Raw genomic sequence first — 15,155 nt, forward strand, 5'->3', positions numbered from 1 at the left:
TTTAAGCTTTCAATGCTTTATTCTGTTTATAATTGTCAGTGCTCTCAACACTCAGAATGGGGTACAATGAGGTACTCTGTTAATTAGTAACAGAAAAATGTGATGAATACATCACTAATATTTGCAGAGATAAATATGAGTGAAATATCAAATTCCATTCAATAAATTTTAACATAGAAGTCCACATCATTATATTTAATTATCTTGCATTATAAAAACTTTTTTTTAATATATTTTCACAGCCAAAGAACATAACATTGTGAGAACAGATTTCAAATACCTTTGCCTACATACAATTTGGCTTATTTGGTCTAAGTGGCTCTTATGCATGTAAAATTAATATATTTCAGGTAGTAAAAGAAATGTTGCCATTAGGTACTTCGATTAATAATGCATTTTTTCTTCAAATACCATATTTTAAATTTCTGTCCAGACTACCAAATTTTCTGCGACAAAAGAAATCTGTTGCATGCTCACATTTAGTCATGATGTGCCTATATATGTTCATGATGTGATGTCATCATGACCATATTTAAGAATGTCACGTTTTTGTCGAATATAATTGATAGTCTGGGCTGGGCTTTAGGCTTCAAAAACAGTAAGAGTTGTAGCATATAAATTAAACAGTGCCCTCATTCCTCCTCTACATATTCAAATGGCTCTGGTGGTTCTGGTTCCTTCTCTTCTTCAGCAAGGGATGGTCCACCAGCTGAAATATTAATATAAAGATAAGAATTTTTATTCAAAACCAACTGCAGAGAAATAACTTAATTACATGGTAAACTTACATACAAATACATGATAATATGAATACAAAACTTCAGTAAAATATGTTAAAACATAATAAAACAGAACTGTACAAAAACATTTAAGAGGAACAAAAACTATATGAAAATACAATATTGAGATAATCTTTTGATGAGTTAGTCACATAGTTAGATACAGTGAGAACTAACCTTACATGTAACAAATTGGAAGTGAGGCTGTAACATTAATATGAATTCAATACACATGAACTAATCAGTGGCAGCACCAGTGGGCCAGCAAGAAATTTCCCCACTTCCGGACAAGCATGGATCCCCCACCTATCTGTTGTGCCATGATTATGAAATCGGTGACTAAAAATATTAACTTGTCGATCCACACAAAGCTATTGTGACTGCCAATCTTTACTACTGTGGTCTAAAAGCACAATTCTGGGCCATCCTAAACCACAAAATGTCTCACCATGAACCCCACCAGAAATTTTATTCCGGGACCCTAAGGATCTAGTTCCAAATCTCTGGAGTATTTAGTCTTACCTGGCACGGACTCTACAAAGCGTTCAGGTTCTTCTTCTGTGAAGGCTCGGCTGGTTTTCATCAATACAATTCCTCCGCTGGACAACTGTAGAAGTCCAAACAAATTATTAATAGCAAATTATTTTTTTATATCACAAAACATTTATACACACCTCACACACTGAGCTAAAATGAGGGTGAAGGACATTTGATGTTCAGTAATGTACAGCAACACTACATACCGGCTTAAGTGGTTCATATCTGCTGCCCTCCAGTGACAGAACTTTCAGTTGGGCTGTCATCACTCTTGCAGGATTGGACATTATTTCAAAGGCAGGCTCAACTTTCTTCTCTTTACTCTCCTTCTTATCATCTGCTTTCTTTTCTTTCTTATCCTCTTTCTTTTCTTTTCCAGTTTTCTTCTCAGCCTTCTCAATTGTGTCTTCTTTGCTTTCCTTCTTCTCACTCTTCTTTTCTCCTTCCTTTTTCTCACTCTTCTTTTCTCCTTCCTTTTTCTCACTCTTCTTGTCTCCTTCCTTTTTCTTTGCATCCTTCTTTGTTGCTTCACTTTTCTCAGTATCCTTTTCTTCTTTGACAGTAGCCTCAGCAGTATCATCCTAGAGCAACAAGACATAATCAATTACTTGTTCAAATTGTATACATTTATAATATTATTCAACCAACTTTACTGACATAGCAATATTTTAACATAATATGAACTGAGACTTTCTTCTGATGTAGAGCTAGCCAGTGACCTCTCAAATTTGTTTTAGCCATCAATTTTACCAGTACAAACAACCAGCCAACCTTTAAAAATGTTTAAAAAAAACACTGATCTAATAGCCCTAGGTAGTCATCATTCCAGTTTAAGTTTAGGATGACTGAATGTGGTGTTGTTTTTATCCCCCAAATCATTAAACACCACTGAATAGGGGTAACACCTCACACTGCACACATAGCTGAACTTTTATAGACAATTTACCAGTAAAAATGTTTCAATTGTCAGAAAACAAAGGTTAGGGTTTTACGCATAAATTCTCTGCTAAATAGAGCATACTTCTGGCAACAAGATTTTTATTTCTTACCACTTCCATTTTCTCCTCTTTGTCTTCTTTTTTTTCACGCTTCTTCGCCTTTGCGGTGATTGACAGCACAGCCGTTGTTACCTTCTCCTTTTCTTTCTCCTTGGGTGTTTCCAACGGTGGTGGGTATCCATATGTTGATGGCTTGGCACTTGACTTGAATTCCATGATGGGCATGTTCAAATCGCTGTTCAGTGCGATGACAGCAGTTGGGGAGAATGCAAGCGAGAGGAAGTGTGCCAGAGGGAACCAGTACCAAAAGTGGATGAACACAAACATGCCAACAATAGAGGGCGTGTGCATGTGACCACTCTGTGACTGCAGACTAATGGTGACATTTCGACCACCTGTTAAATTTCAAAATATAATTTCAAATGATTAAAATGAGGTGACTTTGAAATATAATGCTGGTCTACTGTAGCTTGCTGGTTACGATGCTTGCCCTCCAACCACAGAGTTCAAATGTTATCCAATTACAGAATATTTTTCATTACAAAAAATAGCTTCACTCTTTATTAACATGAGACTCAATTTTTACAGAAAACTGTGTCTTATGTGCAGTTAGCTACACATCAGGGTCCACAATATACATGAGAAATGTACACAAATAAAGTAAGTACAGGTCTCCCCCTAATTAAAGACCACTTTTCTGTGGTCCCAACTAACAAATGTATTTCTGGTTCTGGTTAGGTACTCCTTAACGCCCCTAAAAGATGCAAAGCGAAAAGGGGTTGAACTTATCCTTGTCTTGGATTGCAATAATATGCTTGGGGAGTTGATTCCAGTCACGTTATCTTTATTATTCTAATTAGAGACCAAAACTGCTAAAGACCATGGAAACCCCGGTCACAAAAGTGGTCTTTAATTTGAGGGAGACCTGTACTTTATCCAATTCTCTCTATACTTCATTTGTATAACAATTCTGTAAATTGTAGATCTACTGATTGATAGCACATTTTAGTTTTGACTTCTGTTCATCGATTTTTGAATGCTGATTGATCACTCTCATAAATTTGCAGTATACCCATATGCAAACTGTTTTAGCATTCAATGGCTTTTAAATTATTATTAAATTATCTACTAATCCTTGTTATTGGACAATAATCTCAGGTGTGAGCTGTCAATCATCTCACCTGCATCTATGATACCCTGTGCAAGGATTGCACCAAATTTAGCCATCACGTCCTCATGCTTGTCCGCCAAGGTCTTGCTGTAAACACTCTTGAAATATGTCACCTGATGAGAAAAAAATAAATGATATGCAAACTATAATGAGAGTGAAAAGTATTTTTGTCAAAGAAATGAAAAACCGGCAGAGGTAGTAGTAAACAGGTTCTAAATAAAGAAACACTTGTGAAAGGAATAAGAAAGCTGGTGAATGTGCAGTTGGTGCAGGTAAAAGGCACTGTATTGTAGGTAAAGCATGCCACATGATGGTAAAGAATACCAACACCCAATCATATCTACAGAAGACACAATCCAAAAAATGAAATATAGTTTTGGGTACAGACAGTGATAAGTCTATGAAGTACCTTAATGATTTTGGAAATTATATTACATTGCTACTGTAATTTATGCTAAAAGATGGCTATACTTGACCAGCATATTAGCTGTTTAACAAATCGACTGCCAACCTCATAATACATAGGGGAAAATTATAGCATCACTATTTAGCTTTCTCAGTCTTTTGTCTGGTACATTAATTGTAAATTACAAATGACAGCAGGGATTTACTTAATTAAAATAGTGTTTTGATTTTTAATCTTTGAGTCTTTTATACAGCTCTACACAAACTAACCTATTAGAGAAATTGGTTTTAGTTTATGGTTTGTTTTGCCTATATATATATATAATAGAATCATAGGAATACTTTACGCACATCTTGCATACAGCATACCACTCTTTCAATCTTTTATTACATGAATAAACATATATTACCTAACATTGTACATATGAACAAAAAATGCGGCATTACCTTTGGGCAAGTAACTTCAGTTTGTTGAATAAGGATGATCGCAGAAGATATTAGAGCACCCTGTCGTACGTAATTAACTGGATCATTTAACATTGGCTCTAAGATACCAAGGGCTTCCTAAAAACAGAAAATGAAATAAAACCATTATTTTGTAAAAACAAATGAAGGTTCACTTTAAGAAAAAAAAAAAATCATATTTTACTATTGAAAATCCTTGCTATGCATACCAGTATTGTTTGCTTGTTAATCATATTTTTATTTTTACTATACAAGGATGGTTAGAACAGTGAAGCTTGATGATCTATAATAATCTCTTCATGAGGCTTGTGGAGTGGAGAGCTGATCATTCAGTGACCTTCGATGCTCTAACCTCTTTACAGAGCCGAACCTAAGAATTTTGCAATAGAAGGTGACTGCCTTTACCACAGAACCATAGCTGTGCTGCAATCTCATTGTATGTGTATTTGTTGAAAATTAATTCAGTACAACATTAAATTTTTCCCAAATTACTTTTCCATGATTTTAAAAGGTCATGGAAATCACTCATGCATTTCCATAACTTTCTGAACCTGCACAAATCCTGTAAACCCCTCCTCAGATACATGCATATCTTTTTTTCTCTCAGTTTTATGTCTGAATAACTGATTTGAACTCATCAGGTGTAGTAATTATTTTCTTACTTTGTTTCCTGAGCCTGCACATGCGATTCCAAGGGCCATGGCTGCGCCATACCGCACGTGTGAATTGTAACTCTCTGACAACAGGGACACAACACTTGGACACTGTTCAGGTTGCCTGAGGAAATTAAAGGGAAAACATTTTATAAATTGCTTAAAAGAGGACCATGGAAGACCATCTCTAAATATTTTTCCACTAAATATTTTTCATATGAATGAATGTTACATTGTGTCATTTACCCAATAAATGGGTACAAGGTACAGTAGTAATGGCAATGCCATCTCAACATTGGGTGCGCGTCTCTTCCTTTTCTTTGTGTTCGTCATTGTTAATCCAATAATTATTATATTAGATAGTACAGTAGTTTTTAGTGGTTTAAAAGCACCTTGAGATGATTTTTTTACTACATGGAAGCCACTATAGAAATTTAAAACAATTAATACTACCTTCCAGTAATATATTTTGATAGTGATCTAATATAAGTATACATTGGTTCAGGGCCAAAACTAAAGAAAATCTCAGGTGTGTTGATTTTGAACATATTATCATTAATTAAGCTGATCCAAAATTAGTCTAGTATCTCTGTGGGAACAATAAGATCTCATGCAGCTTTATAAAGCTGGCATTCTAATCCAATTCTAATCTACATTTTTTTTTTCTTAGGGTTGAAACACTGTTACAAGGTAAGTTCATAGCAGGAAAAGAACAAAACAAATGAGCTATCAAAAAGTCTGATGTACTGTGAGAATATTTCTACAAGGCTTTTTAAAAAATGGCAGTAAAAGTATTTCTTTGAGAACTGTGAGCTATACATCTAAGCTTAAATCTATAATTGGCTTATAGTAAATCTTTTTTTAATTGAATCACTCAATTTATTCTTTCACAAAAGGCAATTCGTATTTTAAGATTGTCCAGGACCCACCACAGCTACCCTCTCCTTATACCTTCAGTTGGTTTAATCCTGATGCACACTGAGTGGCCCTTAACAGCCTACTGTAGGTTATTTCAATTTATATAAACATTAACACCCTGACTGTCAAGCCTTTTTTCCTAGTTTCATCCCATACTCCAAGGCATAAAGGACGTTACCATAATGAATTTCATTCCTATCAACAGTAATGAAACACAAACGTATGGTGGTAATTTTTAGATCATTATTTCTGTGTTCTTAGCTGAACCTCCAACAAGTAAACGTACAATAAAATAGTGGTATGTATAGACAAGTGTGGACGTAAACTCATGTCCTTGTTGCCCCGAGCGAACCCTTTTGGATGTGAACTCGCATCCCTGTGAGAGAGCAGCTTAGCTCAGTCGGCTAATCTGGTGGTAGCCATTATGTGTGTGCTGAACCGTAGAGAGCTCTAGGTCCCCGGTTCAATTCCAATTGCTGCCTCTCCTTGTGTTTCAGCTGGAGGGCTGAAATATTACAATAGCGCAAAGTCTTTTGGATGAGACGTTTAAGCAGTTGGTTCCGTGTCCATTTACGGCCAATGCGCACGTTAGAGAATGCAGTACACTTTTCGGAAAAGAGTAGGGGATTGTCTCCCGTGTACTGCCTATCACCACCAGAAGGACCGCACTTGAAATAAGTCTCTTTCTAGACTTACGTGGGCTATCCTTGGTGTTTACACCAAATAAATCCAATCGAAAACACAATTATTTCAATAATACGAAAACATAAAACAACTCCCAAAGGACAAGTGATTATATAAATTCAAAAGAATGAACACATGCAAGAGAGCAGCATAGCTCAGTCGGCTAAACTGGTGGTAGCCAGTGTGTGTGTTGAACTGTGGAGGTCTCTATGTCCCTGGTTCAATTCCATCTACTGCTGCTCTCCTTGTTTTTCAGCTGGAGGCTGAAACACAATTTACAAAATTAGCGCATTGTCTTTTCGGATGGGAAGTTTAAGCTGTTGGTTCTGTGTGTAATATGATCCATGTGCACGTTAAAGAACGCAGTACACACTTCGATTCCGGTATAGTGCCCAATTCGCCACCAGAAGGACCCAAATGGAAACAAGTCTTTGGATTTAGTGGGTTCTTCTTGGTGTGATTCACACCAAAATACATCAAAAGAATAGACAAGAAGACAATGAGATTGCAAAGTGACAACGCTTCATGCGACGGGTTGTTATGAACGACAATCTGTGTAGACTACCTCATGACTGCAGACTAGTGTTGCATCAAGGATGCGTTCACACAGCATGTGAATGAATTTTGGCAACTATGTCTGCTAAACTTAAATTCTTTACTAAAAAAATTGTTAAAACATGTTGAGTGCTACAGGGAATGTCTTGTAGTTCTGTCCTACACCAAACTGAGTCCGAATAATGAGAAGAGCTCTTATCCATGAGGTCCGAGGGTTTTGATTACCAAGCTGTCAACTTCACTTTATTTATTTATTCATAACTTTCTTCAACACTTGCTTAGGTCTTTGGACAGGCAATACCTAATCACTGGAGCTTTGCTACCTGCACATCTAGGTATACACTCTTTTCAAGTTCATAAAATGCATTTCAGTAACGGGTCTTTAGATTTCTGTAGAAAATGAAAAATTTTTGTAGCACCACCTTTTGCCTTGAGTGCAAGATATAAGCACAGAGTTATATTTGTGAAGATTTTCAGCCACTTTTTCTTAATTATCACAACAATGTATCGCTAGTCTGACAAGTATGAGTTGTCTAAAAGTGATAATACTGTATACCCAAGATCCTGATGGAAAAGACATTTGTTCTGGCCTATGATAAATTTCTGTAGTATGTTTTTCTATTTCCGTACGTCCATAATTAGGCAAAATTTCCGTAGAAAATAGGCCTACCTATGGAAGTTCTGTAGTACTTTACAGTACTTGAGAAGAGCATTAACAACTCCCTGGTATTATGCAATGGATATTTGAAACAATAGAGTAAATAGTTTTGATAACTGAAAATTGAAAATTCAACGTGTCTTTCTTTCCAATTTTCTTTGCACACATTGGGGGTTGTAAAAAATTCCATAATAATTCTATACCCAGAGACAGAATACCAACAAAACAAAATACCAGGGAGCAATGACCGACCATGTGATGACCATGAACACATTTTGTGAAGATCTAGCAATGAAGGCAACCAGCGACTTGTTACGACGATACAATGCACAGCTATCACCCACACTGATCTTAGCTTTTATGTTAATAATAGAATACTGAAGATAAATGGTTTTTAAAATCCCTATCTTTTGTGAAAACACACTCCTACTGAAAATTAGAATACAAGAGTGCTCATTAGGTACCAGTAATAAAACGAAAGTAAGGTCACAGTTTTGTTTACTTAGGCATTTAGTTTGCACTTTGAAAAACATACACAGTAGGGAGGCCACAATACAAATTAGCATGTTAAAAAAAAACAGTTGACTCATTTCACTGTAGATGTTATATAGATGGTCAGGCTGTTTCATTTTTTTTACTACTGATTAAGATTTTATTTTATAATACAATTAGAAAATATCACCACAACACAAAGCCATTTGGTATAGGGCAATAGATAAATCCTGGTTGCCTTTTTAGAGCGAGGAATGCGTCTTTTGTTACAATGAGCATGTACAGTACCCGTATTTGTAATAAGAATATCATACGACAGTATACAACCTTGGTATTAGCCCCAACTTTACTCTTTCTAGTTTATTACTTTAGGAAATTCATTATAATTCAACAACAGAACTATTTGAACACATTTTAAGAGGGGCACCATGGAGAATACTCCAAGGCAAGTGATATTAGCTACAGTACTTTATGGCTACTTGAGAGCCTGTTGGTCTTGTCAAAATTTAGTGGTCATGTCATTGACAATGTTATAATCTTCATTCCCTCTAGGCCTAATGGTAACTGCAATTAAAATTCACATTAAACTTTTCCTCAATGCACTTTTTTTTAAACTAACAAACATAAAAACCTACAATAATTATGATTATCTTTTGAAAAGATGATGGCTAATACAAAACAAAGCATTTTCCAATGTGAAGGGGGGGAATGTGCACTCCCCGATAATGAAATGGCATTACTATGACCTATGACTACTGTGTACACTTAGGCACCTCAGCATCAGTATGCTGGACTATAATAGCTTCCACCTACTTATTAATTGACAAATAAGGGGAAACGTTTTTAGTCATTTTAAATCGCTTTAATTGTTCACTGCGCCTTTTATAATGTTTTTGAATTGGCGTGTTAAAAATTTATTCATATTGTTATTATTAATAAGGCAAGCATCTTAACCACCAGCTACATCTCTAATTCAATATACTGTACCACTACTCACTACAGTACCGTAGTACGAATGTAGGTAAAAATGGCCCAGGAAAAAATGGCCCAGGAAAAAATGGCCCAGGAAAAATGGCCCAGGAAAAAATGGCCCCGGTAAAAATGGCCCCAAATGACAAGTAGGTAAAAATGGCCCCAATGAAAAAATTCAGTAATAGAAATGATATTTTTTTTTTTAAATCTTCAAATATTTATATACTGTAATAAGCAAGAATTGAATCAATAACAAATACAGTTACACAACATACACATCTAGATGTGTATAAGAGACAGCCTATGGAAGTTCTGTAGTACTTTACAGAGATGTGTATAAGAGACAGTTCCATAACTTTCTGAACCTGCACAAATCCTGTAAACCCCTCCTCAGATACATGCATATCTTTTTTTCTCTCAGTTTTATGTCTGAATAACTGATTTGAACTCATCAGGTGTAGTAATTATTTTCTTACTTTGTTTCCTGAGCCTGCACATGCGATTCCAAGGGCCATGGCTGCGCCGTACCGCACGTGTGAATTGTAACTCTCTGAAAATAGTAAATATATCACGGGCGTGAAACTAACAATTAATTTTATTTGGCCAAATAGTGAAGTATATAAAGGTCTTTTGAACAAGTAACTTATTGCAAGGAGGTATAAAATTGCAACTTTAATGAAAACTAAACCATTAACCATGTACATTTTCCTGCTTGCAACTACAAACTGCTATCTCACTTCAAAGACATAAATGTAAATTCACCTAACTGATTTATCTATGTGTTTAGAAAGAGATAATTTTCAGGTATTCACCCAAGGCCTAAAGAATTGATATGATAGCTCTTAGCCTGAAGCTCAAAGAAATTAAAGGACAAACTACAGGTGTGCTATACAGGTAAAGCCCATCACTAATCAAGACAAACTAAAGTCAAGGAGAAAGCTTCATGCATCTCACACAAATCAAATCAACATAATTGTTAAATTTTGTTCAAATAATATACACACATAAATTGTGCACACTTTTCTGATCTCATTAGGTAGTTCCTTAGTCTTGAAATATTACTAATTTTTTATTCTGAATTTTAAAGTTTTTATATGTTGTTCTATAGTATATATAATCACTTTTTAATATTTACCTTTTTATATTAATTTATCCAAATGATGCATTTTCATTTGTAATAAAAAATTGAATTGAATTGAATTGAACATTAATAAAACAATTTACTCATTGTTTAAATCATGGTTTACAGAATCTTTTTGGAGACTACAGTTTATACCCAGCCCAATTTAAGTGACTAACACAAGAACTGAACCCATGAGGTTACTCTATAATAAATGATACTAAACCATGTTGTAACTACATTGTTGGATGATATGGATTGTTTTAAAAATTCAACAAAATACATTCCTCTATAAAAACAAAAAATGAAAAGAATTAATAAAATTTAACCCAAATTTCAAAAACAAAATGGAGAAAATAAAAAGAAGAAAGTTTTATATTAAAATTTAAATCCAAGAGTGTATTTCTAGTCTTCTATGTGCTGTATCTATTAAAAAAATCTACCACCTTACTTAAAATTCCTGGGAACACCAATGGTACTTAAATAAGCACTGCAGAATCAACAAGTTTCTTAGATTTAGAGTGCTGCTGTACTTTCATTTAGTTTTTTTTTCATTCTTTACTCTTTTTAATTTTCACCTCATGCAGCTCTGTATATTTCCGTATTTCTTGGTTATTTGCAAATTTCAGATAAGTTCCAAAACGAATATTATTAAACCATGATTACATAATTAAAGTGTCCCTATACAGACAAAAGAAACTGTTGGGTTTGATTAAATGCAAAACTGGGTCGGCCTTTTTTATCCTTTCATAACAAAAGTTAATCAGCCTTCGTATCTATTCAATTTGACTTAATCTACTCATCTACCTTTAGTTTGCCAACTCTTTAATTAAATCTTTTTTTTGTGATTTTAGTTCGTCTAAATTTTCACACAGGATGTTTTGAAATATTTCCATGAGAATTTGTCACGTCAGGGATCCGACCGGCGGTCGGCGGCAACATGAATGTCCCGGAGGCATTTTGGGGGAAAAAAATTGAAAAATAATCTGTATATAGTTATAAACAACATTTGGTGCTGGAAGCATTTTATTGAAACAACTTCATGGTTGGAGGCACTAATACTTTTTTTCCAGGCCTGCATACTTTACTGTTTCTTCAAGAAGAGGTCCATGCTTACTGTACTATTTCTTGTACATTTGTTAATGTTATATAATGTATTCTGGTGTCTATTTGTTTCATCATTTTCAAAAGAATAAAAAGCATACCCAATGCGGAGAAGGAGTTAACAGTGTATGTTCTCTTTCATGAAAATGAAAAAAAAAATATGGTCTTGAAATGACAACAATCATCATTTTATTAATTTCTGAAAATAACAAAATATGACAACAATCATTTTAATATTTTCAGCAAACGGTAACCTAACCCTGTGATCTTCAGAATGTAGATAAACACGTTTTTAAGTGCTTAAAATTCAATTACTGACACAACAAAATTCCAGATTAGTGGGAATTTAAGACAAAACTTTTTTTTAATGAAATATAGATGGGGAAAACAACCACTAAATATGAAGGCATAAATTCCTTCAGTTCTTGTGTGTGAAGATGTATTTTGAATTGGGCTGGATTTGCCAGATACAGCTAATGGCACCTCTATACAACCATCATTGGTTCATTAATACTAAAGTGCATGCATGTGAATTGAAATTTGCCAGCAAGGTTAAATGGTTGTACAGCTAATCTTGTACAAAAGATATTGAGATGATTATCTGGAAATTTAGGATAATTACTAGTGATTCAAAGTTGATCAGTTAATTGCTCACCAAATAACTACAACATCAAGACACGTACACAGTCAAAAAAAAAATTTGTAAATTTGACTTGGTACATGTTTCAAAACACAGCTAGTTTTGAAAATAGATTTTTTGTTTTTTTCTCAATTAACCTTTTTTACTATTTTAAACAATGGCAACATATCCTAGAATAATGTTTTAATAACACAGCAACAATAATATGAACAATAATGAGAATACAGCAACATAAACCAATTGCCAACGTAAACAGCTATAACTTACCAGTGCCATTTTCAATAACTATTCTAATAGAAAATAAAAATAATTTCATAATTACTGATAATACTAAAAACTTATAACACTTTTATTGGTACTATGTCTAGCTTTAAGATGTACTGCCTGCCAACAAAATTTAGGGAAAACATAAAAAATTCAATTAATATCTTGAATAGGATAAAAGGGATCGAATTAATTAATTAACATCCAACCAGAAAAAGATTGAAAAATGTTTTTTTCGGATTTAAAGACATTTTAACTACAAAAATCCTTAAAGTCATTAATGACTGGTCAATACTCTAAAGGATTTATGCAAATAAAACAGTAAGGATTTATGCAAATAAAACAGTAATGGTATTCACTACAGTATTAACTGACAAGGATTTTTTTTTCTCATTAACATTTTTAATTGTAAATTATACCAGTTTAATTAAGGGTAATTAAGAAAGGGAATTATTTCTTTTTTAGCTCATGAAAGACAGCACCATTTTTAATGATAAAGACAAAAACTATAGCAATACTGTTTCTATGTGGTTTGATGCCATCAAAATGGAATCACACTTCTACATACAATTGGCTTAAGAAAAAAGAACTAGTACCCAAGGTAGCATCTTCACTGCTACTATACCATACCCCTTAGGATCATGTCATAAAACATCTTATGCAATCAGAAATAACTATTTAAACAGTACAGTAAAACTGACCAATAGCCAATCATAGCCTAGCTTTTTTGATGAAGGTAAATTAGCCTTGGTTTAGATATTCCAGCACTATTGCAAACAAGGGTAGAAGCTGAAAGGTAGTACTTCACTGTGCCAGGAAAGTGCAAAAACTGTAGAAGACATTATATTCTCCACATTGTCAATTTTGGTCGGATGCATACACTGTACAGTCTGCAAACCATTTTTCTGGTATAGGATATTTTAGGATAATTACTCAAGGCAAAATTGATTGAAAGTACTTCATCATTTTCAAATTAAAAAATACTTTGAAGCAGGTAAGGAATTTTCATTTGTTGCTGTATACAATTTGGCAGAAACTTGAAATATTAAATTTATGAATTAATTGATTTTAATGCAATTTGTTAGAAATTTAGGCCTACAGAATTGTTTGTCAAGAGTGAGCTTGTTTTTTCTACGCTTTTGTGTCATTGTTTGGTTGGTTTAATTTTTATAATGTATTGCTGTGATATGAATTTTTGTAAATTTCTGTGAATTTTTTTTTGATGTTTTTTTGTTTTTGGTGGTTTGTCTGTATAATTCTCCTGATGAAGATTCTTCTGATGACAAGCAATTTAATCGAAACTTTGAGATATTCTCAACAAAAACTGAACTATCTACCGTACTTGGTGTACCGAGAGCATTTAATCTAATACTTGAATTCTTAATTTTTTCTTTTGTTTTAAAGTAGGCTAAATTATAAGCTGTCGATTTAAAATTAGAATAACATTATACTGGTACTGGTACAAATAGATGTCTTTTCAAAGACATTTAGCAGACATTGATTTAAGGTTGTCATTAGAAGGATACTGTTTTTAAAACTAAATAAATTGAATTAAATTGAAGCGAACCAACAGCAACATTGTCATTATCATAAAGGAGAACAATATAATGCATTAAATTAATTTCTTGGACATTATTAAAAAATTTCTTGGACATTATTAAAATATTTGTGACAGGGTACTACAAGTATTATTTTAGTGTGTTGTAAATGTTATAATACCCATACAACCCAATATCTTTGTTTCACTGTATACCTGCATACTGGCACTGGTATTGTATTGGTGCTGGTCATAAGTTGACATATTTAATTAACTGCTTTATTCAATATCTCCAATTAGATGGATACAATTAACAGTTCTGTATCAGTTCGACTAATTTTAATTTTAATCACCTACTTAATTAATGTAGGCAACTATAGAGCCTACAGTATGCAAAAATTAGTTCAGGAGGTGAACCCACTGCTGGACGATGATTATTTTTAATACAGTAAATATAAAATAAATTTTTAAATTTTTATCCTGCCTATCAGAATTACGTAAATAAACTGCATTTATCTGTCCAATTAGATTTCTACATCATATATTTTGCATGACATGTCAGAGAACAAGGGCCAAATGAAAATAATTTTTTTTTACTTTACTTTGTTTTATTATTATTATTATTATTATTATTATTATTATTATTATTATTATTATTATTATTATTATTATTTTTATTATTATTTTATTTTATTATTATTACTATTTTTTTTAAATTTATTATTATGTACTTTCTTTTTCGTCAATAAAATTGTAATTTTAATTTTCTCCTACAATATTTTGCTAGATAAGTAAATCAAAATGTTACCTCTATCTTCTCTCACACTTTTCTGTAAACCTTTCAAAATATAAGTTTGTTAAAAAGGGTTAAAAATATTTCACCTTGCGTTTATTATTTGATTGTCAGCATCGCAGCTGAGGTAGTCTGTATTCATTTTCATAAATTAATCTAATTATTAGCTTTGTATCCTTTACTAGCCATTCCGACCCTATATGTTTAGTCGTAGTGGTATAAGTAAACAAACTTACCATTACTCACCCGGTGCACTGTATGATATTTCGGCTCCATTCCCCGGAGCCCTGTTCATCTCTGGCCTTGCATTATCATAATGGAGCCGAAATATCCTATAGAGTGCAGCGGTTGAGTAATAATAAGTTTGTTTATTTCATTACCACTACGACTAATAGTAACATATAGGGTCA

The 15,155-nt window shown here is 33.4% G+C and overlaps 2 protein-coding genes across 3 annotated transcripts in view; one reads left to right on the forward strand and one right to left on the reverse strand.

Moving 5' to 3' along the window:
- Positions 1 to 15,155, reverse strand: part of LOC117124745 (26S proteasome non-ATPase regulatory subunit 1-like) — a 25,398-nt gene continuing 10,243 nt past the window's right edge. The window contains exons 7-13 of the mRNA XM_033271058.1: positions 5,018 to 5,132; positions 4,338 to 4,454; positions 3,496 to 3,598; positions 2,366 to 2,709; positions 1,523 to 1,897; positions 1,302 to 1,386; positions 1 to 709 (exon numbers count right to left, since the gene is read on the reverse strand). Coding sequence (XP_033126949.1) covers positions 633 to 709; positions 1,302 to 1,386; positions 1,523 to 1,897; positions 2,366 to 2,709; positions 3,496 to 3,598; positions 4,338 to 4,454; positions 5,018 to 5,132 — 1,216 coding nt within the window. The 3' untranslated portion in view covers positions 1 to 632. The remainder of the gene's footprint in view (positions 710 to 1,301; positions 1,387 to 1,522; positions 1,898 to 2,365; positions 2,710 to 3,495; positions 3,599 to 4,337; positions 4,455 to 5,017; positions 5,133 to 15,155) is intronic.
- LOC117124746 (D(2)-like dopamine receptor) overlaps positions 13,199 to 15,155 on the forward strand; it is a 7,568-nt gene continuing 5,611 nt past the window's right edge. For both annotated transcript variants that reach the window (XM_033271059.1, XM_033271060.1), the window contains exon 1: positions 13,199 to 13,409. The gene's annotated coding sequence lies outside the window, so the exon portion shown is untranslated. The remainder of the gene's footprint in view (positions 13,410 to 15,155) is intronic.

The sequence above is a fragment of the Anneissia japonica genome, unplaced genomic scaffold, assembly GCF_011630105.1.
Source record: "Anneissia japonica isolate Jap-2015-1 unplaced genomic scaffold, ASM1163010v1 scaffold1764_len714935_cov166, whole genome shotgun sequence".
In the NCBI taxonomy this organism is placed as follows: domain Eukaryota; kingdom Metazoa; phylum Echinodermata; class Crinoidea; order Comatulida; family Comatulidae; genus Anneissia; species Anneissia japonica.